Source organism: Melospiza georgiana, chromosome 7 (assembly GCF_028018845.1).
Source record: "Melospiza georgiana isolate bMelGeo1 chromosome 7, bMelGeo1.pri, whole genome shotgun sequence".
Lineage (NCBI taxonomy): Eukaryota > Metazoa > Chordata > Aves > Passeriformes > Passerellidae > Melospiza > Melospiza georgiana.
Genome location: NC_080436.1, coordinates 20,991,907 through 21,015,023, shown reverse-complemented (window position 1 = coordinate 21,015,023; position 23,117 = coordinate 20,991,907). Strand labels below are relative to the sequence as shown.

Sequence of the window (23,117 nt, the reverse complement as noted above, 5' to 3'; positions counted from 1 at the left end):
TGCCCTCTTGGGGCTTCATAATTAGTTTTTCAATTACATACTTCCAAAAACTTATGCACATTTGAAACAACAGGGTATTTCACAACTTCTCAAACTCAGCAGATCTAAAAATTTCAACTCTTTTTCTTTCTCATGCACCAGGAACAATGCAGACCTCCCTGTGAGCATATAGTAACTTCACTAAAACTGCTGCAGAGCAGTGACTCCCAAGGGAAAATAAAAACAAAAGAAAAATTATTTTTATTTATTTTGATTCCTATAGAGACAACAAAGTTAAAATTAGTTAAAAAGCAAAGCAGATAAAAATAAACAAACATGCTCCACCACCAGATATGACTTTAATCACATATACATGTGCTGAGAAGTGCCTGTTCTTCCACAAGCTTCCACTAGTGAGGTAGTCTGTTAAAAATAGTTGAGCAAAGAGGAAATAGTTTATGCAAGAGAGAGAAGGGGAGATAAATCCTGCGGGTTTACTGGAAACATTTACTTGAATAATCAAAGGGCTCCTCGTTACCCTGCACACCCTCTGCTGGCTGCTACTTACACGGAAAGAGGAAAAAGGAAAGAAAAAAGGTATTGAGACTTTACATGTGTATACACCCACTTGCAAGATACATCTAAACCTCCAAATGCAATCACTTAAACTATTTTAAATATATTATCTACAAAATACTGAATATTTAAATGTATTACCTAACAAAAGATAATTTGTCTCAACACAAACTATGGGGTTTGTTATTAAAGGTGACGAGAATTGGGATAGAGCAGCATGAATTTTACTACTGTCTACAATTTATATTCAATAACCTCATCCATTTACATTCTTGCAGGACTCTGGATGTCCATGTGTACTTTGGTGAGCTACAACCTGCCTTGCCAGCTCTGAAGTCACTGTTGCAAATCCATTGTTGTTGTATGCTCCACTTACTGCCCTAATCAGCTCTTTGAAGGAGCAACTGCAATCATTGTGTTTGTGTTTAGCTCCCTGCAAGCAATAACTGCAAAGCACCAGAAATTTAAAGGACTCTCTCTTTCCTTCACTATCAGTGAAGATTCAACATTCCACTCAGATCCTGAAGAATAGATACGGGCACACAAAAACATCAGCAACTTTTGATTACCCCATTTGGGCGCTTGGCCTCTGGCAAGGAAGAGAAACGAGTCTGTCCGCAGACTTCAGTTGCTCTGCTGGCAAGTAGAGATTGATGACAGTGACAACATTTGGGACGTAGCTCTAAAAATACAAAAATGAAGTGTCATACATCTTAAGAAGTTTCTGTTGACCTTGGAGTTTTAAAAGGGTTTCAACCAATCCCTTAACCTTTTCCCCAGGTCCGGGTACACTCAATCCCGCACTGCCGTACCCAAAAAGGCTCACGGCGGGTGCCCAAAGGTCGCAGGTGCCAGGCCGGGCGTGCATTCCCGGGAATACCCCCCCGCCCAACCCCGAATGTTGAGCTCTGTAGCAGGAATATTTTTTAAAAAAGAAGATACCAGTCCCCACTTCTCCTTAACTAGCGACCACTAACAAAACTTTCCTGATTTAACTGAAAACCCAATGGGTAAAATGTTTCCATCTGCACGCCCCGCGCGTCGAGCGTCCGCATCCCTTAGCGCAGGATGGGCGGGAGCGCGGCCGGGGCAGAGCTCGTTGAGCGCGGGCGGCTGCGCGGTCCCGGCCGGCGGCCGCTGCCCGCGATTCTCACCGAGCCCTGCGCAGCGCCTGCTCCTGCCCGCTCCTCGGAGCGGTGCCTTATCAGCGCCTACGCCGCAGCGCTCCCGTACGGGACGGTGACCCCGCTCGGCCGCCACTCGCGGGCACCACGCGGCCCGCCCAGTAACGGCGGCGGGAGGTGAAGTCCGGGCGGGCCGCGCGATTCCGTTCCCGGAAAAACTACAGTACCCGGCGGGCCGCGGGAGAGGCGGTGCAGGGCAGTCCCCGCCCGGCGTCTGCGGAAACCGGAGCTGCGGCGGCCGGGGAAGCGCGGGGCGAGCGGCGCCGTAGAAGGCCTCGGTTCGCTTCGCTCGGGAATCGAGCAGCAAGGGGCCGTTCGGGCCTCTTCCCGCTTCGCTTTACCTCTCGCCGGGCAAGGGCGGAGGTTTGAGATAAACCCGGCGCGGGCCTGGGCCTGCAAGGCTGCACGCCCTGCCGAGAGCGAGCCTGGAGCGGGGGAGAAAGGCGATCCCGCCCCGCGGGCCGAGAAAATGCCCGCAGGCGGCCGCCGGCGGGGGCAGGGCCGCCCTCCGGGCGTGCGGGGTGCACAACGTGTGCCGCCTCCTCAGCCGCAGGGCCCACGGCTTCTACGCCAGAGATGCTGGTGTGGCCCACAGGAAGAACCTGGGACTCCTGAGGAGGATCATGTGTCAGGTAATAGGCGGCCGCTCGGCGCTGCTGCAGCCCGCGGGCTCGCCCTGCAGCCCAGGGTGAGCGTCTGTCCCCAGCCGAGGTGTTCGAGAGGCCCCGGTCACGCTGGAGAACGGGTCTGGGAAGAAAAAAGGTGCAGTTCTGATGTAGGGAGTAATGGTTAAAAATATTTCACAAGGCTCAGACCTAGAAATGTAGAAAGGATTGTGCTGGGCAAGAACTGCAAAGGCCCTTCTGTATCTAATAATTGTGTTATAAAATCTCATAAAAGCTTATTTTTATCACCTATTTCCCTAAGATGGCTTCATATTTAATACTAATCTTAAATTCTTAGTGCTTCATGTTGAATTTGGAAGGAGTTCACATAATAAGATAATTGGCAGAGATTTTCAGGTAAACGTAACCCCAGTTCTCAGTGAAACTGATGTTACAGAAAAAGTAGGAATTAAACCAATTACAAACTGAACTTTTTTTTTTTAGTCAAAACAATTTCTGCTTCCATGCAGTAGTTGATAAAAATATATTAGAAAAGAATGTGGAAGTGAATTGGCAATTGTATTGAAAATACATTTATTGGAAGTCAGCTGAAGTGTCTGCTTATGTAACTAGATCAATAGGCATGCAGTGTTTACTGAAATAAAAATAATTACATCTGACTTACACTTCTTTTTTCAAGACTGGAACCTTTGTTAATGGTATAGATCTTCTGATATCTCAAATGCAGGCAAGAAACTTTAATGTGAGCAATTTATTTCTTTAATGTTCCGGGTGCTTATTGCAAGTAATGATAAATACATTTTTCTGTCTTTCACACCAAACACCACCAGCAGAATGGAATTAAGTGTTCAATAAATAAAATTAATTACATATAAAAGAATTCTCTGCATATTTATACTCTGGGGAGTTTAGTCCTTGATTTCAAAAGTCACTATGCAAGTTTAGTTGCCACTTTTAATACAGGCAAGCTAATGACAAAATATTCCTTACTGCTGCTGTCCATAATAGCTCATAAAAAAATTTTTAATTTGGTCTTTAAAAGAGACAAAATTTTACTATCAAAGGTCTGTTAATTTCATTTATAAAAACCAAGTAAGATTCTTTCTCATGTATTCAGCAGTAAAGTTTTAATTAAAATAAGTTACTAAGTTGCAGGAGCCAAAGAAAATATTTCCAGAAGCAAAGTTTGTTACAAATAGCCATCCATGTTAAAACTATTGTGTTTCAGGAAAGTACTAAATTCAAGAATGTTTGGACAACTCATTCTGCATCTCCTATTGCATATGAAAGAGGAAGAATTTACATGGACAATTACCAATGCTGTATTACCAGGTAATAAATTTGCAATTATGAGGTACTGACTTACAGATTTGAGACTGATTCTGTGTTATATTGCTAACTTGACTCATAGCTGCTGTGAATTAAATGGAGTTTACTTGGGAACAAAAAATAAGCATGTGATAAATCTTTGGCTTATGATATTTGATATTTGCATTACATTTAGATGCTGTTATATCTAAATGTGACACCTGCTTTGGTCAAAGAAAGCCTGATCTTTCAGGTGCAGTATAACCTCAGCTTTCAGAGCAGGAATGGAAGATTAACACAATTTTCTAGTTTTGCACTAAAAGCCAAATGAACAGTAGTTCTTTGTAGTCTGGCAACTAAAGAGTGTGTCACAAAATCAGCCTATGTAACAAACTTGGTACTATGTGAATTCTGTATAAAATAATAAATTATTTTTCATGCAAAAGTACAGCCTGCAGTACGTGCTAATTTTTGCAAATGTATTTTGTAGATCAATTCTCTGATCTAATATATTATTCTGTTCCATGATCAGTTGCAGAGACAGGTTAGGAGGCAGCACATGGGAGGGTAGAGGACAGGAAATCTGTGTGCACCAGCCCTTGTCCTTGCCTGTCCCTACTGTGAGGGAAGTAGCATGGACTTGGAGAACTGCAGTGCTGAGGAAGTTGGGGACAGAGCAGTTTTGAGATAGTGTCATATTATACATAAAATACAAACTAGTCTGTCAGGGTAAACCACTAGGAGTCAATTAACTTAATCTGTCATCCACAGCTGAGATCTAAATCTGCTTTTATTCCACATTGTCTCAATGTTTTTAGTACTGGGTTAACCTGTCTAAGATCTTTCAGGTTTTCCTTTGTCTCATCCTCTCCCAGAGGGCAAAACTGTGCACAGTACAAAGCTTTTATTTTGTTGCCTTTTTCCCAACCTGGAAATGAAACTCAAGATAATTTTAGTAAGGAGGTAATACTTCCTTAGTAAGGAGGTAATAAGAAGGCATTCTTTAATGAAGGCCTTCAGAGGCAGTTACAGAAAGATGTCCACAAAAGCCCTTACAGGGATAAGTACACATTTATAGGTTTTAGGAAATTAGCATAATTGATAAAAAGCCCCAGTTAGGAGGACAAGGGGTGATGTAATTCCACCCCCCTGGTCAAGCCCCTTCTCTGGAGCCCCCCCTTCAGCACTAGTTGTACCTTGTCCATGAGAATGGATCTCAGCTGTTGTTCTCAGCCTTGGTTCCCAGCTAGAAGCAAGATAGCACTGGGGCCTTGTACCTCCCAGAGCTTGGAGCTCTGGGATTTGTTTTGTCTTTCTGCCTAGGGAAAGGCCATGGAAAAGTACTGGGAAAACTGGCTACTAATACAATAGGTGACAGAGTTACAAGTATCTGTGTGAAGAATACAGTGAATATATAAAAGGAAAAATGGCAAAACCCAAACAACATCAATTTTAATTAGTAAAGGCTTTTTTTTTAAATATCTGGACATGATGCTGCACCTTTGTTGTAAAAGGCAGCATTGGAAGAACCTGAGGGGAAGGTTCCAGGATGATCATTAGTTTCTGAAATATGCTTTCTTCTTAATGTATATCACTAGAGCAAGAACATTACTATTAAGGTTGTTACTTAAAAAAACCAACCCAAAACTAAAAGCCGAAACTAAAAACAAAAAAAAAGCAACCAGACCAAAAGATTTAGAGAAGGTTAGCTTTAAAATATTACATTATATTAACTATTGTTTATTAGGCCTTATTTTGAGAGCAATATCAGGTATGTTTACAAAGTAAAAATAAGATGTTTAGGTTTCTGACCTATAAAATGGTATGAAATGACTTTTTGATAAAAAGTGGTCTATAAAACAGACTAATGATTAGCAATCATTTTCCTCTAGCATTGCGCAACAGCCAAGACTAATTTATCAAAAGACAAAGTGTACCGCCAAGTCTGAAAAAATAGAAGATGCTTTATTATTGGAATGCCCATTGGTAAGATTACTTTTTACTAGAACATTTTTGTGCAAAATACTAAATTAATATATTTTGATGAAACATTTAGAATGGAGTGCTTTTTCTTTCCAAATTATTTTCTCAATGTTTTTAAGGGCTTCAGTCGTTAAAGGTTGGCAACATGTGCCTTATTTACATTAACTGAACATTTAGAGGTATACTCTTCTGAATTTCTCAGTAGTGCATTCAAATCCTTTTTTCATAAGCTATCATGGAAGATTTTAAAACCAGTGCTTTTATTCTTATGCAACTAATTCTTAATTCCTTACAAAATAAATTCTACTTATATTTTTATTTATTTTTAAATAACAAGGACAGTAGCTGGGAGTTTTAGTTTTCTTCAGATCCACTGAGATTAAAAAAACCAAAAAGCAGATACACTGGAGGCCCATTGAAACGACCCTGCCCAAAAACTCTTCTACTGTTTCTACCTGATAATTGCATCATTTCTCTCCTTCACCCATTGTCCACAGAGCTTAGAAATATTAGCCCTATCTTTGAGGTGCCTAAAACTAAAGCAGTGTAAGTAACATTTGTAGCAGTTGCTGAGTTATCACTGAGTTATCACTTGAGTTATCACTGAATGTCTTCTTTTGAAATACTTAAACAATATTCTCTTCAAGATTGATATCAATTAGATCAGTAAGCAGTTAACTTTTGCAAGGAAAAGATTTTTTAAAGGGTGCCTCTTCTAGAAAAGGTAACTGTCTTGCAAAAGATGTGACAGCTGATTATTTATGTCATAGGTAATTATTTGACATGGACATGAACTTAGAGATATTCATCTGATTAACAGGCAGATTGCCTCCTTCAGTTTTTGAGGAATGTGTATTTACTTTCCTGTTCTTCAAACTGTCAAAATGTTTTGTATCCTCCTGATACAACCTTATTTCTAATAGCCTTTTTTTAATGTAGGGGGAAATGCTACCAAGTCCATCAGATTATAAAGCTTCCCTGATAGTCCTGACAGCGCAGAACTGGCTTCTACGTCTCTCTGCTGATAGTGGAGAAGTACTGGAAAAAGTGTATCTTGCTGGTTCCTGTTGCAAATTCTTCAGGTATTAACAACTAGGGTTTATACCATTAACAGTCAGTAGTACTATAGTGGAGAAGGAGAGCTTAATATAATTAACAGTGATTAGTGCTATAGAGGAGAAGGGGAATCATGTTATTTTTGTACCACCCTATGGCTGACAACAGGCTTGTTAATCTCAACCATTACCTGGAATACTTTTCCTGCATGCTCTTGCTTGTAGAAGAATTTAATCTACTTTAGTATTATGCTGTCAAATTTGGTACCAAGTTCCACAAAACCTAGCCTACTATTTGCTTTTCTCTGTCAGCTTTACAGCCTTTAGTATTGCAATGGCAACATGCCAGAAGAGGACTGTAAGAGCTGAAAAACAAACCTGATCAAACATACAAACAATATGTTCAAAGTCTGAGCTATTGTTAATTTGCAGAGGTTCTTTTCCATAGGGTAGCCATATTTCTCTTTTAAAGCAGGGCAGTTGCTGCTTCTGGTAAACTGCTTCTTTTTTTTGGTTTTCAGAAAATATTTTCATTAGGCTGAAGGATAGGAAAGTGGTGATTATAAAGGAAAGGAGAAAAATTAAGATTGGAAAGTGTGAATATTCACTAATTTTTCTCACAATCCTGTATGAAATAAATCATTCCTAGTTCCATGGATTTCTGCTTTATTGCAAGCATCCCCTCTTCCAAATCAAATAGTCAAGTTTCCCTGAGCACAGATATCTGCTTAGTTATAGTTGATTATATTTTATGTGAAATAATACATTAATAAATGGGTTTTAAGTGGTTAAGGCAGGCCTTTCTTGTCACAAACAGGTATCTGAGCTGGGATACTCCTCAAGAGGTAATGATTGTAAAGTCAGCTCAGAATAAGCTCCCTGCAGCAGCACGGCAGGTAAGTGTTGTAATTTTTACAACATTGATAAAAAAAAATTTACCAGCATAAAGATGGGGACATTGTACTTGGTTATTATGGAAGAAGAAAAAGATGTCCTACCTTTAATAACTATGTTCAGTATTGTTCCTTCCCAGGCAGGAATCCAACAGAATGTATTGTTTTATCTTGCTGTATTCCAAGTTTTGCCTCTTTCATTCATTGGAATGCTTGAAATAAACAAAAAGGTAAGTTAATTTCTCTGATAATATGTAATCTGTAATGTAGTTCTATGACAGTTCTAGTTTAGACACTTATTTCAGAAGTCATACTTACAAGCTTGTAAAAGCAATTGAAACATTAATTAGCAGCAGTGTTCTTGTGTCTGATTGGGGTGTTGGAGCAAATATTCTTAATTCTAAGGACCAGAAGAGAAATACAAATGGATTCTCTTACTGGGTTACTCTTTGACATGCAGCAGGACTTTAGCCTTTTCTTAGAGCAGTCATAAGAATTAGGGAACCCTGAAGTGTTTGTACACTTCTTTTCACCTCCTTAAAGATAATGTGCCTCTGACCCAGTCCTAGTAATAGTCTATGAATTCTATATGCAGTTACAAATGTTTCACACTTTTATTATCACTGTTACTGAATGACAAAAGCAAATAGATCTTGCTTTATCAGTCAAGAACAAACAAACCTGAGTTCAGTTTCTGACCTATAAGTAAGTATATATATTTTAAACTTTGAGCCAGATTGTAATTTTTACTGTTCTGTTTTAAGTCAAGAAGGCTCTGGATACAACTTACAGATGAAACAGTACAAACATGAAAACTATGTCTGTGTAGGTATTGTGTCTTTTAGGATCCAGAGTGATGAGCTGGAGTTTTAGCTGGTGCTAGGTTGGGTTGAGGTTGTAATTGAAATTGGGCCTGGCAAGTGAAGGCAGGGGTTTCAACTTCTTAATTTGGGCCCATGAAAGCTTGAGAGTACTGTGTATTGTTCTGTTCAAAATTAGTATTTAAGACTGAAAAAACCATTACCACTATCAAAGGTGTTCTCAATCTGGTTAGGAATGGCATGCCAGATTCATCAAGGTCATAGCAGGCAGAACCGTGTGAAGGAGCAGTACTTCAGCTGGGTCTGTGCTGAGTGCTCACCAGAGAAATTGATACAATTGTAACAGACAGGGCAGCATTTGGGGTGTGAGAATCCACGCAGCAGGAGATGCAGGCAGTGAAGGCAGTGCCAGACCTGACAGAGCAGTGGAATGTAATGTTAGATTGGAGTTGGGGTTAGTGTTACTGCCTGAGGCACCTCAGCTTTATTGACGTGGGATACCACAACACATTTGAGTTCAGAGTGGCTGAGGTCTCAAGGATAGAAAGGAGACTTTAGGCTTGGAAGATTATTAGAGTTTGTGTCTGAAAGACACTGAGACCTAAGCTAGCAAATGTATTGAGAAAAAGCCATAAAACTAAATAAAAGACAGTCTCGGGAGTGAGTATAACTTTCAGAACCAAACTGATCACATAATCGGTGGTAGTGATAAGATGGAGGTCTTACAGTTTCTGGGTTTCTTTAGCTTTTTATTGGTTTTAGGCCTGTTTTAACTGTTTAATTGCTTTTTCACATAGTGAGTCAGATTAAAGAAAACTACATTTTCAAGCATATCCATTAAAAAAACCCCTATCAACTTCACATGTTGGTAATAATTAAATGTTAAGAATTAGTTTGTGGGGTTAGCTCAGTGATGTATGAAGCAGACGCACAAATGAATAGTGCATAATTTTTAAAAAAGATAAGTCAACTTCTCATGTATATGTCTAATTTGGATTCAGAGAGAACTCTGTACTCTGTGACAGCTGGATAATGTAGTTTTAGTACAGCTGTATGCAGTCATAGAGTTGTGATTAGACTAGTATTTTACACTGGGGATGAAGAATGAACAGAAGATCTGAAATCAGGACTTTTAGATAGAGTTGCTAAGTTTTGCTAACGTGGGATGCTGAATAATATTATCTATTCATGTATGATAATAACTGGGTGGCATGATAATGAAGATATACTGAGAATTGATTAGAGCATGAATCTGCTTGCAGACGATGACTACTGTAACTTCAGGTGTTACTGCAGTGCAATGGATTAAAGAAACTCAGCAGAACAGATGAGTTACAGAAAACTTGAACACTGATCATAGAGTTTAGTCAGAATAAAAAAAATGATTGAAAAATTAAGGACATAATGTCAGTTATTTGTGTTTTCTCTCAATTATTTTTTCTCTAATAGAATATTTTTTGCTTAATTTTATTCCAGATTTTTGGTAATAGTGTGACAGATGTTGCTGTTTCTAATGGAATCCTGATTGTAATGTATAGCATGGGTCTGGTCAGACTCTATAACTTCAAGGCCATTTTGGAACAGGTAATGAAGTAAAGAGTTTTCATACAATCCATGCTATTTTTGGGTAACAAGTCATAAATATTCATGTACTCTACATAAGTACATGTGGTATATAGGTTCCTGCCTAGATCTGTTTACAGTCAGAAGATAAAAATGGACACACTATCAGAAAAATTACTTGCAACAGTTACAGGTGGCAAAACATAAGAGATACTGGGTCAGACAGGCACTTCTGGGGAGTTACATCAATGTTACACCAGATGTGCTGCTCTCTACACACCTAGGCTGTAGTTACAGATGATTGTTAAGGCCAGAAACTGGTGGGCTTGGGGAAGTTTGATCTCAAACAGAAATGCAGTTAGACATGTGAGTTTATATCCTTCCAATCAAAAATCAAACATTAATTCAAAAGTAAGACCTCAAGCAGTATCTAACAAGATAAAGAATGCAGTAATAATAGAGAATAAAACTAAACAGCAAGTAAATATGCATCTGTAAAGCTAAATTGTTCTGTATTATTTTAGTTCATGGAACAACCATTTGAGTTGGGACAAGAATTCAACTGGAATGGTCAGGTGGGAGTTGTAGGAAGGTTTCCATATGGTCTTCCATGTAACATTAAAATAACAGGTAATTATGACCTTTGTATTGGCTTGACTGTGGCTTTTATGGATTGATTGTGGCTTATTTCACACTAAGAAAAAATACTAAAATTACTGTGCTCATACTGTGCTGTAGTGTACTTCTGGACTTACATTATAGTAAAATGTGCTTCCCTTTACTTCTAATTACAGTAATTATATAGGACACACCAAGAAAACTGTTAGAGCAACTAAGCTGTCTGAAAAGCTTTATTAGCAATGCATGAAATGGAAACCTCTTTCTTTATTTCTGAGATGCAATTGCTCTTGAGAAAGAGGAAGGACTAGGATATCTGTTAGTAGCAACCAGAAACAGAATATGGTATGTAAGCAAACGATGTGAGAACCCTAACTTGCAGAGGAAATTCAGTGAGACTGAATACAGTTTGTCTGACTTTCATTTTGATATTCTGAGTTGTCAGAAATGTGCTGATTTCAGTAAAAGGAATTCCTGAGAAGAGAACAAATTATTAAAAACAATTCTAATGCCTCAAATCATTACTTATCAATGTTCTACATTATGTAATGACTTTTCTTTAAAATCAAACAATGGCTTATGTTGGTGCATTTGAGATTAGAATTTGGTGCTAAAAATCTGGATGAATGAGCAAAGCCCAAGACTTCTTTTGAAATTTCTTTTCTTGGTTTAAAAATACATTCTCACAAGCTTACACTTGAGGCATCTAAAAAAAATTTAAAAGGTTGGTTTCACAAACATTAAGGAATGCATTTATTTATTTATTTATTTATGAATGTTTCTGTACTAAATGTCTTTTTTAGGTGATTCTCCACATAAAAATGTCTTTTTTTTTTCAGAGTGTCAGATAGTAAGAGTCAAATCAATCCAGATGTATATAAAAATGAGGGATAAAGATAAAAGATAAAGTACAGATTTATATAGTGAGGTTATAATGCAACGTTTTATCAAAACAAATCTATAGGCTGCTATATTTGATGTCTCAGTTTTTGCGAATGGAAATCTTCCCCCATTTTTTGTCTCCATCTCAATCTGTGAAACCACCATTTAATGTGAGGGACCTGTGGAAAACCTGCTGTGGGAACTTTAATAGGAAGATTTGATCTCATGGCTTATAGACCATTATAGTTTTTAGTTTTGAGATTTTAAACCAGTGTACTGGAGAACACCTTTTTGATCTTTAATCATATTCAGGAATTTGTGGTTAGGAAGTTTTGAACCCATGACATTTTCATGCTTGCTTTTGCAAATGGTTTCATTCCTGTGATTTTTGAGTTTTTTTCTTTCAAGACTGAGATGGGCAAATGCTTCAGTGAGCAAGATCTTAGCAGTTTCAGAGTGCAGGCTTGTATTTACTATAATTTAACTGTGTGTAGTCTTCTTTCTTACTTAAGTCCTAGCCTCCCTACAGAAATTGCCTGAAGGGATGGCATTATTACAATACCGGTTTATGGTGTGAGGTATCCCCAAGTGTCTAGAGATCAAAACTTACAGGCTAAGAAGTACTATGCTACAGCTCTGAACTGCTGGGGAGGAATTGATTTTGGTCAGTCATAGTGTGTGATTTTCTGAATGGCCCAGAATTTAAAACTATAGTTTGATTTATTGTTAGCTGATACAGTAATTTCAGAAAAAAAAGCAAGGAGAAGGATACTTTGAAACAACCTTTTCATGTTATTTCTTTGGTTTTTATTTGCATGTATAACACTTGTTAGTGCTGCCAGGAACAGCTTTTAGAGAAGTTTGCAGAGATTAAAGTAAGTAAACAAAGAAGCTCAACTAGAGAGTGAAAACTGGCAAGACTTGGCAAAAGACTTACAAACAATAAAACAAGAGGTGTTTAGCAACAAGAGCAAGTGACATACAAGTGGGAATGATGGAGTTGAGGCAGCAAAATCACATTATCACAGTGGTTTAGGTGGAAACCATGATAGGAAAGGCATATTTGAAAGCACCCTCTACTACTCAGTATTGATATACTGTTGAGATACATTTAATTGTATAATTATAATATATAATTTAGTCCATCTACCAGAATTTTGAGGGACCTTGATATATAAGCTTTATTTAAAAAGTTGTTTCGGTAAAATGTCACAAACTTTCTTAACTCATTTTTCATTTCCTGATGGATTTTACTATCAGTAGGTCCTTTGCTTATGCTTCCATCTTCAACATTCTCTACATTTCCAGCAGATGCATAAGTTTTTTATAACATATAGTTTATCTCTTGCACAGAATCTCCCGTTTCTTATGTGTCACTCCAGAAAGCAAATGGGAAACAGCCACTTTCCAGCTTAGGAAAGACTTCATCTCCATTGGCAGTGAACTAATTCCATTCAATCCAAATGGCTAAATCGATGGAAACATGAACAAAGGAAGAGGAAGGAAGCACTCCATAAACATAATATGTGATGTCGTGTGATAGCACCATTGACATTAGGAGAATTATCTAGACACAGCAGGAAAAGAACAAGTCAAAATTTGGATAAGACCTTTGAGTCCAGATAAAAATCTTGTTCTCCTTGCACTAATTGAGTTTGGGTTTTTATATTCTGCCTGTTTAAATTCCCCTCATAATTGCAGATTTTCTCCACGTTTAGTCCGTTTTTTCCCCAGCTTTTCTCTTTACTGTTAGAAAGACCTGGTCTTCAGTCTAAAATTGATTCAGTTATAGCAGCTGTAGAAATTGCTTTAATTTAGCTAGTTGGCAGAAGTTGTAAATACCTCTCATTTAGTAAAAAGAACATTTGTACTAATGGCCTAGTACATCTCAGTAATTTATTCCAACTGAACTGAAAGGAAAACTAGATACCTTTTGCCATTAATTGCTAAAAATTCTATATTTTGATTGATTTTTATAAACTCAGCTACAGAATGCATCCATTGTGGTCCACACTATTTTGTTGCATTACACAAAAGGAGAAAGCAGAATCTGAATATTCTATCTTCCTGCATTTAATTCTGTTATTTGAGGTTGCTGCTTGCTGTTTCCAGTATTTATCACTGTTTTTCTCAAGAGAATAGTGACCATCGTGATATGGTCTTTGGTCTGTTCATGTATGCATCCTTTCTCAATCAGATGAGCTGGAATAATTTTAATTATTTACTGTGGCTTTGCTTGTAAGTGAAAGGTACTAGAAGAGTATTCAGCATCAAGATCTGAGAAGGGAGGGAGGGAAGGAAGAAGAGGGAACTTCAGATGTGCACCTGGGTGCTGGCTGAGGTAGCATAGCTGGCACTGGAAAAGAGTTAATAGCCAATGTGTTTCCACCAATCCTCAAAAGTTCTGAAGAATTAGTAGCTTTATTGGAATTTAGAATTGCAAGCATCAATGGAATGATGACTGTTCTGCTACTAATGGTGTTAACAACATTACTGAATATTTGCAGATACCCCACCTTTGCTATTTGAAGCATCTTCTCTGGAGAATGCATTTCAAATTGGAGGTTACCCTTGGCATTATATCATCACACCAAACAAGAAAAAACATAAAGGAGTCTTCCATATTTGTTCTCTGAAAGACAATGCTTTGGTAATACATTCAGAAAACAGCTTCTCTGAAATGAATGTGTGTTATGTTTGTCTTCATCTCTTATTCTGAGTAGGTTATAATACCTTTGTTTATCAGTGCAGTGCTTTCACAGGCTCACTCCAGTATCAAATTAGCTATCCCATGGAGTCATATGTAAAATGCTTTCTTCTGAATCAGTGCTTCTCATATTTCCTTCATTCCAGTACAACAGTGGTGCAGTCAGAGCTACACAGTACTGTATCATGACTTAAAAGTCTCATTACCTGTTTCCTTGCATGGTAACATCCTAATGCACTTCTGACTAGTCAGCCTACTAAATACTGACTACAGAATTATTTTAAATTTTATGATATTGCAGAATAAATGTCCTTAATGTTTGTAGTTTACCTTTGACTTGTACCTTCTTTCTCTCCCTAAAAAAGATTTGATTGCTCAGCTTAATCCCCTTCTGTCCCTATAAAGGTTTTATTAGTTAGTTTAATCTGTTCCTAATTATTTTTGTTTATGTACTATTTATCATCTGAATACTATTTTTTGTGAGGTGTCCATCTCCACTTTTATTTTGACTATGGAATTGACCTGAAGATCATTCTGTATTTCAAGCAACTTCTGGGCCTGTTAAGAGTTTCTTGACTAAATAAGTCTCATCTGTAAACGTCCTTATCTCTTCTACTTGCCTGATCAATTATTTTCTCTCCTTATTTTCAAAACTGATGTTCCACAATTGTAGCTAAAGATCAATTTTGATTCAAATGGATTTACAGAATCCTTTCTCATCTGTTTTTTTTCTATGTGGGTTCATATATTTGGCAGTTTGAATGATGGATGTCAGCTAAATTTAATAACAGAAAGCCACTGCTAAAATCCCGAGATTTTGACTGGCTTGCATGTGATTGCTGAAATCACAAGGTATTCCAGGCTTACATGCTCCACAGGTCATTTGCACAGAAGAGGGTAAACCTGAGAGTTGAAGCTCAAGTCAAACTCTGTGCTAATGTTTGTTGCATGTCTTGGATACTCAAATAGCTGGAATTGTAGAAATGTTTGCACAGTGTAGGTTAGATCTTCATTCTGCTTAGTTTCAGGAGAGATAGGACAATATATAGCTAGGGTGCAAGGTTATTGCTTATTGCATATTAAAAACCTCAAAACTACTTCACTGAATATCTTGAGAATTGGAACTGAGTTTTTTTATTACTGTTGTTGTTGGTTTTTTTTCCACTGCCATCCTTTCTGGTCATGTTTAGGAGCAATACTTCTAAACCTCCAGAGGTATATAGTGAGGAGCTCAGTATTTCCTCTTTAATTAGATCTGTGAGACTTTCAGAATACTAATATTCTAAGTTTTCCTTTTCTTCTTCAGGCAAAAAATGGCATACAGGATATGAAATGCTGTTCACTTGAACCTGACTGGATATATTTCCATCCAGATATGTCAGGTAGAATAATCCACGTGGGACCAAATTTGATAAAGTATGAGCCTTTTTTACTCAAATCTTTTATTCATTAGAGAAGTTGCATAACTGCATAAATTTAGTAGTCTGATGATTTGCAGGCCCAAACACTCATCAGACTATAGAAACTATAAAATCCATTACTTTGTCAGAATCAAACATTCTTCTAGAAACATCTGCAGATTTTGGTGTGATGAATGTGAGCACTAGAGGCTACATTTTGGGTTTTGGTATGAAAAATGCTCAAGGACCACTGTATCAAAATTCCACTGATAAACATAAATTACCAAAATAAGTAATTTCCATTTTATTTATTTATTTACAATGTTTTAATGTACTAGATTTAAAAAAATTATATAGAAATGTTGTAGTAAGCAGATTAGAATACATGACTTACTTTGTAATTTGTTTCTTTTGTAGAGTCTTAAAGCTTAAGGAAGTTAAGAATCATGCAGATCAGATGGAGATTGCAGAAGATTTTACGATTGTAGCCAACAGAGAAAACTGTGTGAGTTTAGTGTCTGAGATCACAATGTGGATTTTGAGCTATAAACAGGGAGTTTGCATATTTGAGTTAACACTTTGTTTTATGAGCTTTATCCAAGGTTTATTGAAAGACATGTTCTGTCTTCACTGGACTTCAAGCATTATGAAAAGAATTTTGGAAACAATAACACTTTCAGGATAGATTTCTGAAACCTTCAGTCTTTTCTTTAGATTTCAGTTTTCTTTAAGGTGTGCAATGTAACCATGTATCATGGATATAAAACATACTTAAAAGATGGTGACAGATTTCATTCAAATGACGGTGCCACCAAGTGATAATTGTGTGCATCTCTGGTGCTCAGGTAAGTTGATCATACAAATGCTAGAAAAGTTTCAAGTCTATCATAACTTAGGGGTAAGTCTTCATATGACAACAAAGACACTACATTGCTTCCAAAAGTCCATTCCTTTTCCTGGCCATGCATGCCTGTCATTCTCTTGTGCCAAGTTTGGCATTCATCTAACCCTTGGTGAGCCAAATCAGTGCTCTAAAATAACAGAATAACTTGGCAGAAAAGGTGAGTACTTTCTGCTTGCTTGTTTTGCTGAACTGGAGCAGAACAGGACTAAGTCATCAGTGGATCAGAAGGGTAGAACCAAGTGTGAGAGGATGATTTAAAACTATTGGTAGAACTGAGCTCTCTAATCACCTCAGTTGTTTCATGAAGTCTTTTGTGATATGGAATCACCAAGACAATCTAATGTCAAAAGGTTAAAGAGTACACATGAAAAAAATTCTAGGTAGTGCCTGTCATTTTGATTCAGCAGACAAGGTTATATCTTGCCTAAAAGCAAGTTTTTATAGTTTGAATACTGTAAAATGTGATGCTAATTTTTAAGCTTTTGTGGAGAAAAAGGTTTGTGTATTAAAAATCTTCACAAACTCAAGAACAAAACTTGTATTGAATTCAAAAACTAAACGCCAGTTGTCATCTTATAACTTGCCATACTGCTTTTTGAGAGTTGTGTAGGTAACTTCTGTTCCAGTAAGAAGAAAGAAATGAGTTCTAATCCTGCCTATGCTGTGGTTGTTCCTTTTGACTTCTATTGAGACACTGATAACCTATTTTTTAATATTTCTGGAGTTAATGAAGCCCAGTGGAAGCAGCCATGGTGGTTTAAGATGCTACTTCTCCCATCTTCTGGAATTAAGAGTTTAAGAAAAATCAGTGGTGATTTAGCAGTCTTAATTCTCATTCCAGCATCTTGGTTCTAGTCACTTCTGTTCTAAATTATGGTAGCTTGAGAACCTTTGCCATCTTTGTGGGCCACCGCTGATTATGAGTAAACAGCAATAATATCTCAGGTAAAGTCCCCAAGTTCATTGAACTCATAAAGAAAACAGCAGCACCAGGGCTATGCGTAGCTAATGAGCACAACAAGGTCAGAAGGCAAAATGTATGGAACAGATACATTGTCAGATGGATGGAAACGACATTGCTCTGAAGTCTAGAGACACTTCTTTTTTATGTTTCTCCAAAGGTGAACAACAATGTTACTGTAACAGCTTCTGGTCGAGTGGTGAAGAAGCGGTTCACCTTGCTGGATGATGACCCAGAACAAGAGGTAACTGAAGTGAGAGCACTTCATGGATTGTTTCAGTGTTTAGCTAGCCAGAAGCCCTTCTTGTTTCAGGGGCGTGACCATTCGCCGTTGGTCATGCCCTGAAACCACCATGGTTTCAGTGGGTGTAACCGTTAGCTGTCTATATCCTTGAGTTCTTTATTCCTCTTCTCTTTGTCTTCTTCCAATTGCTTCACATACTTTTCATCTTTTCTCCTTGGTCAACATTGAGCTTTGTATTTTTTCTTTCTTTCAAGAACTGATCTTATGCCCCACCTTATCATAATTCCATGTGACTTCAATGGCACAGAAAAGATATGTTAATGTGACAAACCATTACTCTTTTCTCCATTTAAATATCTGCTTTAAACATTTCTTACAAAGCATTTTATGAAATGAAAGAAAATTTTTCTCTTCGTCTGCTTTAGGATCCTCTTGTCTTTTTTACAGTGTCTCTCAACTTTATTTTTCTCTCTCAGTTACTTTGATTGGATTGTAGGATTAGGTATTTAGCCCTTTTCCTTTAAGTAACTGCTTCTTGAGATTGAAAACACCACTTGGGTCTTAAAAGGTTATGAAAAATATTTTTTAACTCTGTCTAGAGCTGGATCTGTAATTGACATAAGTACAACAGGTAAAATTCATCAGTTTCTGGCAGTCACTCCTATTCTTTATCCTGAGGAAATAGATTTTACTATGGTAAAAATACAGCACAGTCCAGTATAACCCTTAAGGGTCTGCAGTTTATTTCTATTCACTTTTTATTTTAACCATAATAAAAGTAATTGCACTCTATTTTTTTCCTGTTGTTACACTTATGATTCCAGTAAATGCTTTTACATTATAGAAGAAAAGGACTGGCTTGAATTTAGAGTATGTCACAGTGAGATAAAGGCAATTAACATCATTCACAATCTTCATTCACATATTTTGGTGTCAGTTCTTCACCGACCTATAATCTGTGGAGCAAGAGAGATATCTGAGCAGAACATACAGATATTCATGGAATTGCTCTAATGTACTCATTCCCTCAAAACCAATGATGGTTTAAAGCTACACGACGTCTTTTAACATCTCTGCTTCAAGAACCTAAATATACTCCTTGGCCAATTCAGAAGTACTTGTTTTATACTTCTTATATGCTACATATAAAATATGTGCACTTGCACATTAGGATTTTTCAGAACATCACTTCATTTTCTCCTGCTTAAGGAATTTTGCTGAAATACCCTGACAGCTCATGTTGGGAAAAACGCCTGTTGGGTATCGGGCTCCCAAAGTTTTCTTTCAGATGAGAAAGAAAAGAAACTTAAGAACTAGAATTTGCCCAGTACTACTTTCACATGAAGAAAAAACAGCTATGCACTTTAGGTAGAGGGGAATGTGAATTTGTGTTTGATTTGTAAACTTGAGGTTTGTTTTTCCTAAGACATTCAAAATTGTGGACTATGAAGATGAACTGGATTTACTATCCACTGTGGCAGTTACTCAGATAGGAGCTGATGGAAGAGCTCACCTTGACTTTCATTGCAATGAACATGGGATTCTGCTTAAGAGTATTCCATTAAAGGAGTCCTGGGATGTGGTGAGGAAAATTCTTGTCTTTTGTTCCCACTGTCTCTTCCCCATACTCATTCACATACCACTTCTGTTCAGATTTTAAGCAGGTATATAAGTAGCAAAGGGATGAGATTTGCATAAAATAACAATTACAACTCTAAAATTTTAAGTACTCCATCAGACAGTAGTTAATTCACCTGAAGATCTGCCATTATTTGAAATCATGATTGTGGGAGTTTTTTTTGGTTGTTTTGTTTGGAGTTTTTTTTGTTTGGGGAAGGGGTTGTCCTTAATGTATTTCTGAAGTATTTATCAACTTAAATACTCTTTGGCTAGTTACGTCAGACTAACTTTTCAACTTGTAAAGACTTTCCCTTGTTTAATTTGAAGTACTCATGCATAAAATGAAGCACAGCCCTCACTGTATATGTATTTGGGAAGATGGAATGGGCTGTTCATCAGTCCAAGTTTAGGTGGACATCCAGCTTAGATGGTCTGAAATTTTCAGCACTGTTAGACCTCTTTTATCATTGACTGCATAGGCAACTTGTGATCTTAAATCAGATGCTCTGAATTTAGATTCCTAAAATAGGGATGTGAGAAACCTCTCAAAAGTTATGAAATTCTGTCCTTTATCTGGAAGAGTAATCTCTGTGTATCCACACAAAATTTCTGCCTGATCATGGAGTTCACCACTGTTAAGTATTTTTTGTTCCTTGTGGAAAATGATAGATATTAGCAAGTTGTGGAAATAGAGACTGCAACCTGAATTTTTTTTTCTCATTTCAGACTTACAGTCATGAAGTTTACTTTGACAAAGACCTTGTACTGCATATAGAACAGAAGCCTAATAGAAGATTCAGTTGTTATGTTTACCAAATGGTATGTGATACTGCAAGAGATGATGATCCTTAATACTTTACAAAAAAACAGGAAGTGTTTAGTAAAAAAAGGAGGGAGAACTTTTGTATATATTTAAGCCATAAACACCAGCTACAGAGAATTTTGGATAGTATTTAAGGATACTGCAAGAGATCGTGATTCTTAATGCTATAAAATAAATCAGAAAGTGTTTTTGTAAAAAAAGGAGGGAGAACTTTTGTATATATTTAAGCCATAAACACCAGCTACAGAGGATTTTGGATGCTATTTAAGGACTCCGTACATAGTAGTCAATTACTGGTTTTCTGGCTGAATTTAATCTTAACATTTTGTACTACTAGATAAGGTCTTGTTTCTTTTTTTCTTTGTGACACTGTACACTTGCCTGTAGTTTATCATTGCTTTTCATGTATTCACCAACTCATCATTAATGCTAGATGCAGCATTTATTGCTTCTCTTCAGCGATTGGATTGAAATACTGGACATCAAGGAGAAAGATGTGGACTTACCTATTACCTACCATCTGCTATGATCAGTCTTACATAGTTTTACCTATGCAACTCTGATGATGCCTTAAGAGGCTACCTAAAACAGAGGCTAGACAGTGTTAAAGGAATAAAGTAGGTATTTATAGAAAGGCCTCCAAAGGATACACCTTGGGCAGTACAAGAGCCTGGCTGTGGCTCCACCCAAGATGGATGACAGGTCACATGCTTTCACACTTTTCTAAGTTTTGGTCCATTTACATACTGGGGTTAATTGTCCAATTACAGCTTCAGGTTATGAAGTCCCATGCTCTCAGATTGCTCTCCTCAGTTCACTATTGTTTATGCTTTTTGGGCCTGAAGCTGCAATGGTGTCCTTGGTTCTCGGGCTGGAAAAGGATTGTTTTGTCTAATGAAACTGTGAAGAGAACTTGCTAACAATTTATATGAAGTTCAGAGTTATATACTAATGCAGTACAGAATCTGGAAAATATGAAAGGTAAAGTTTAAGGCATCTCTAATACAAACTGGTAATTAATCAAAGTATGTAAAACTACATAGGATAAATTTTGTATGTAGTATGAAAATTGTAGTGTTACCATTAAACCACTTAGACAAAATCCTTCTCTTGGTTTTGTGTGAGAAATAAAATCACTCAGGTTTTCTGGTTGTGTATGTTTTGGTTTAAAGAGAAATACTAATAAATTATGTATTTTACTGTATTTTTAATACATTTTATATGTTTTTACATATATATGTATATCCAAGCAATTCTCTGCCTGACCCTGTTAAGGTTCAGGAGTTATTGAGTCTGAGCCAAAGCTCTCAGCTCTTCACCCTTATTACTGTGTGCAGCCTATCTGATACATTGGAGTTCTGTGTGGTATATTCAGAATCTGCAGAATGAAAGCTTTGATTTTAAATTAAAAAACACCCACAAGAACAAAACATAGGCTGTAGACTTCATGGTAATAAAGATGGGCTCAGGAGCATAGCTCATCAAAGCAGAACTCACTACCCTCACTGTCATCATAAGCATGGTAACTCTAAATGCAAATATTTATTTTTGCTCTGGGCTTTACTAATTAAGTTGGATCATTCTAGATGATGCAGTACAGAAGAGCTCTAGAAAAAATGATTAAAATTTTCTATTGCGAGTTTTTAAGGAAAATGTAATGCAAAAGAAAAAGTGAATTGTAATTGTGGAAAGAAAAAACAACACAAAAAATACATCTAAAAAGTTCATGAAACAACAAGAGAAATAAAGGGCAGCAGCAACACGCAACTTCTACCCTATCTTCCATAAGTTTTACATAAGATGTAAATATACAAGTGAACTCTTAATGTGAGGAAAGACTCAAATGTGTATTTCACACATAGAGTTGAAGGGATCTTAACCGCTTTTGCCAGCACTCACAATTAAATAACTTCACCCAAACTTTCTGTATTTAATGTGGAAAAATGTTTCTTTCTTATGTTCAATTACTTTAACAGCACAGTTTCTTGCTCATTTTATTCTCATTTTGTCTTTTTTTTCCTTTTGTTATTGAGAAAAAGACTTCATATTACTTAACAGTAACTGAAGATTGCCAAAAACTCAACAGCAAGATTTTTTTTCCTTATGGAACTGTAACAGCTATCCCACAAGATGGAACAGCTAATAAATGAATTTGGCTCCCAGTTATAATAAAGATTGTTTAAAGGAATACCTGCTGGAAAGGACAGCTGTGTAGGGTGGCATGTAAGCTGAGTGCTTTCTGAAAGAACAGTGGTGAGGAACTTCTGTTTGCTGCTTAAAGCAGGGTCTCTGAGTCTCTGCCTAGAGACTAGAGCAAAATGTTGGTCTAGTAATTTAAAAGGTCATGGACTAGTGAATTCATGTTGAATTTCACCAGAGTTGAAACAAACTTTCTGCTGTTGCCAGAATGAACAAATCCTAAATGGTAAGTGCAAAAAAGAGTAAGTAGTAAAACTGGTTTTCTAAGACTGAACCACAAAAGAATATATAGAACAGCAACTGAGTTCTTTTCTAACTGACAAGTATCACTACACTGCAAAACCTTTAAAGAGTTTATTTCTTCTGGACTTGATCTGACATGTCTGTAGCAATGACTCACCAGTAGTTGAATTGTATCAACAATTCAGAGAGGATCACTTGAAGTTCTCCGGTTGCTAGACTTGGCATTTCTACAACTATGGTATTTATTTCTGCTTTACTGAAATTGCAAAACAATTACCAAAATCTTCAGGTTATTATATTATAGAATATAGAAAGAATTAGAAATAATATAGAAAATAATTTTATGTCAGTGCACTCAAATATTTATAGGTTTAATAAAGTAGTCAAAGTGCTTGATTTGGCTAATAAAAGATTACCAACTGCAAAAATAGATTGCTGTTTTGGGATTGATTTTTTTAATAAAAGGAACTAGGCATCCTAGCAGAGTGAAGAGTTACAATAATGTGATTGCTAAGAACTACTTGGTAT

The 23,117-nt window shown here is 37.0% G+C and overlaps 2 protein-coding genes across 4 annotated transcripts in view; one reads left to right on the top strand and one right to left on the bottom strand.

Moving 5' to 3' along the window:
* The window catches only part of METTL8 (methyltransferase 8, tRNA N3-cytidine), a 35,985-nt gene extending 28,198 nt beyond the window's left edge, over positions 1-7,787 (bottom strand). For 2 of the 3 annotated variants that reach the window (XR_009114696.1, XM_058028570.1), the window contains exons 1-2: positions 1,710-1,873; positions 1,125-1,237 (exon numbers count right to left, since the gene is read on the bottom strand). Coding sequence is in view for 2 of the 3 variants with exons in the window: in XM_058028570.1 (XP_057884553.1) it covers positions 1,125-1,129 (5 nt within the window). In the remaining variant the exon portion in view is untranslated. Of the gene's footprint in view, positions 1-1,124; positions 1,238-1,709; positions 1,874-7,709 lie in introns of those variants that run through there. The other variant, XM_058028571.1, reaches the window with a different exon arrangement.
* On the top strand, positions 1,624-21,351 carry DCAF17 (DDB1 and CUL4 associated factor 17). Its single transcript, XM_058028498.1, has 15 exons — positions 1,624-1,856; positions 2,125-2,371; positions 3,594-3,697; positions 5,566-5,659; positions 6,596-6,738; positions 7,529-7,607; positions 7,745-7,834; positions 9,902-10,009; positions 10,513-10,618; positions 13,996-14,138; positions 15,502-15,611; positions 16,013-16,100; positions 17,621-17,704; positions 19,131-19,286; positions 20,051-21,351. The coding sequence occupies exons 1-15, from the start codon at positions 1,624-1,626 to the stop codon at positions 20,174-20,176; spliced, it is 1,911 nt and encodes a 636-aa protein (XP_057884481.1). The 3' UTR covers positions 20,177-21,351.
* Positions 21,352-23,117: the final 1,766 nt, after the last annotated feature.

Bases quoted from the DNA above. Each gene is read 5' to 3' on its own strand.
- DCAF17 (XM_058028498.1), top strand. From the start codon at position 1,624: ATGGGCGGGAGCGCGGCCGGGGCAGAGCTCGTTGAGCGCGGGCGGCTG. The intron at 5,660-6,595 runs GTAAGATTACTT...TTTTTAATGTAG, and splicing joins TATTATTGGAATGCCCATTG to GGGGAAATGCTACCAAGTCC. The intron at 19,287-20,050 runs GTGAGGAAAATT...TTCTCATTTCAG, and splicing joins TAAAGGAGTCCTGGGATGTG to ACTTACAGTCATGAAGTTTA.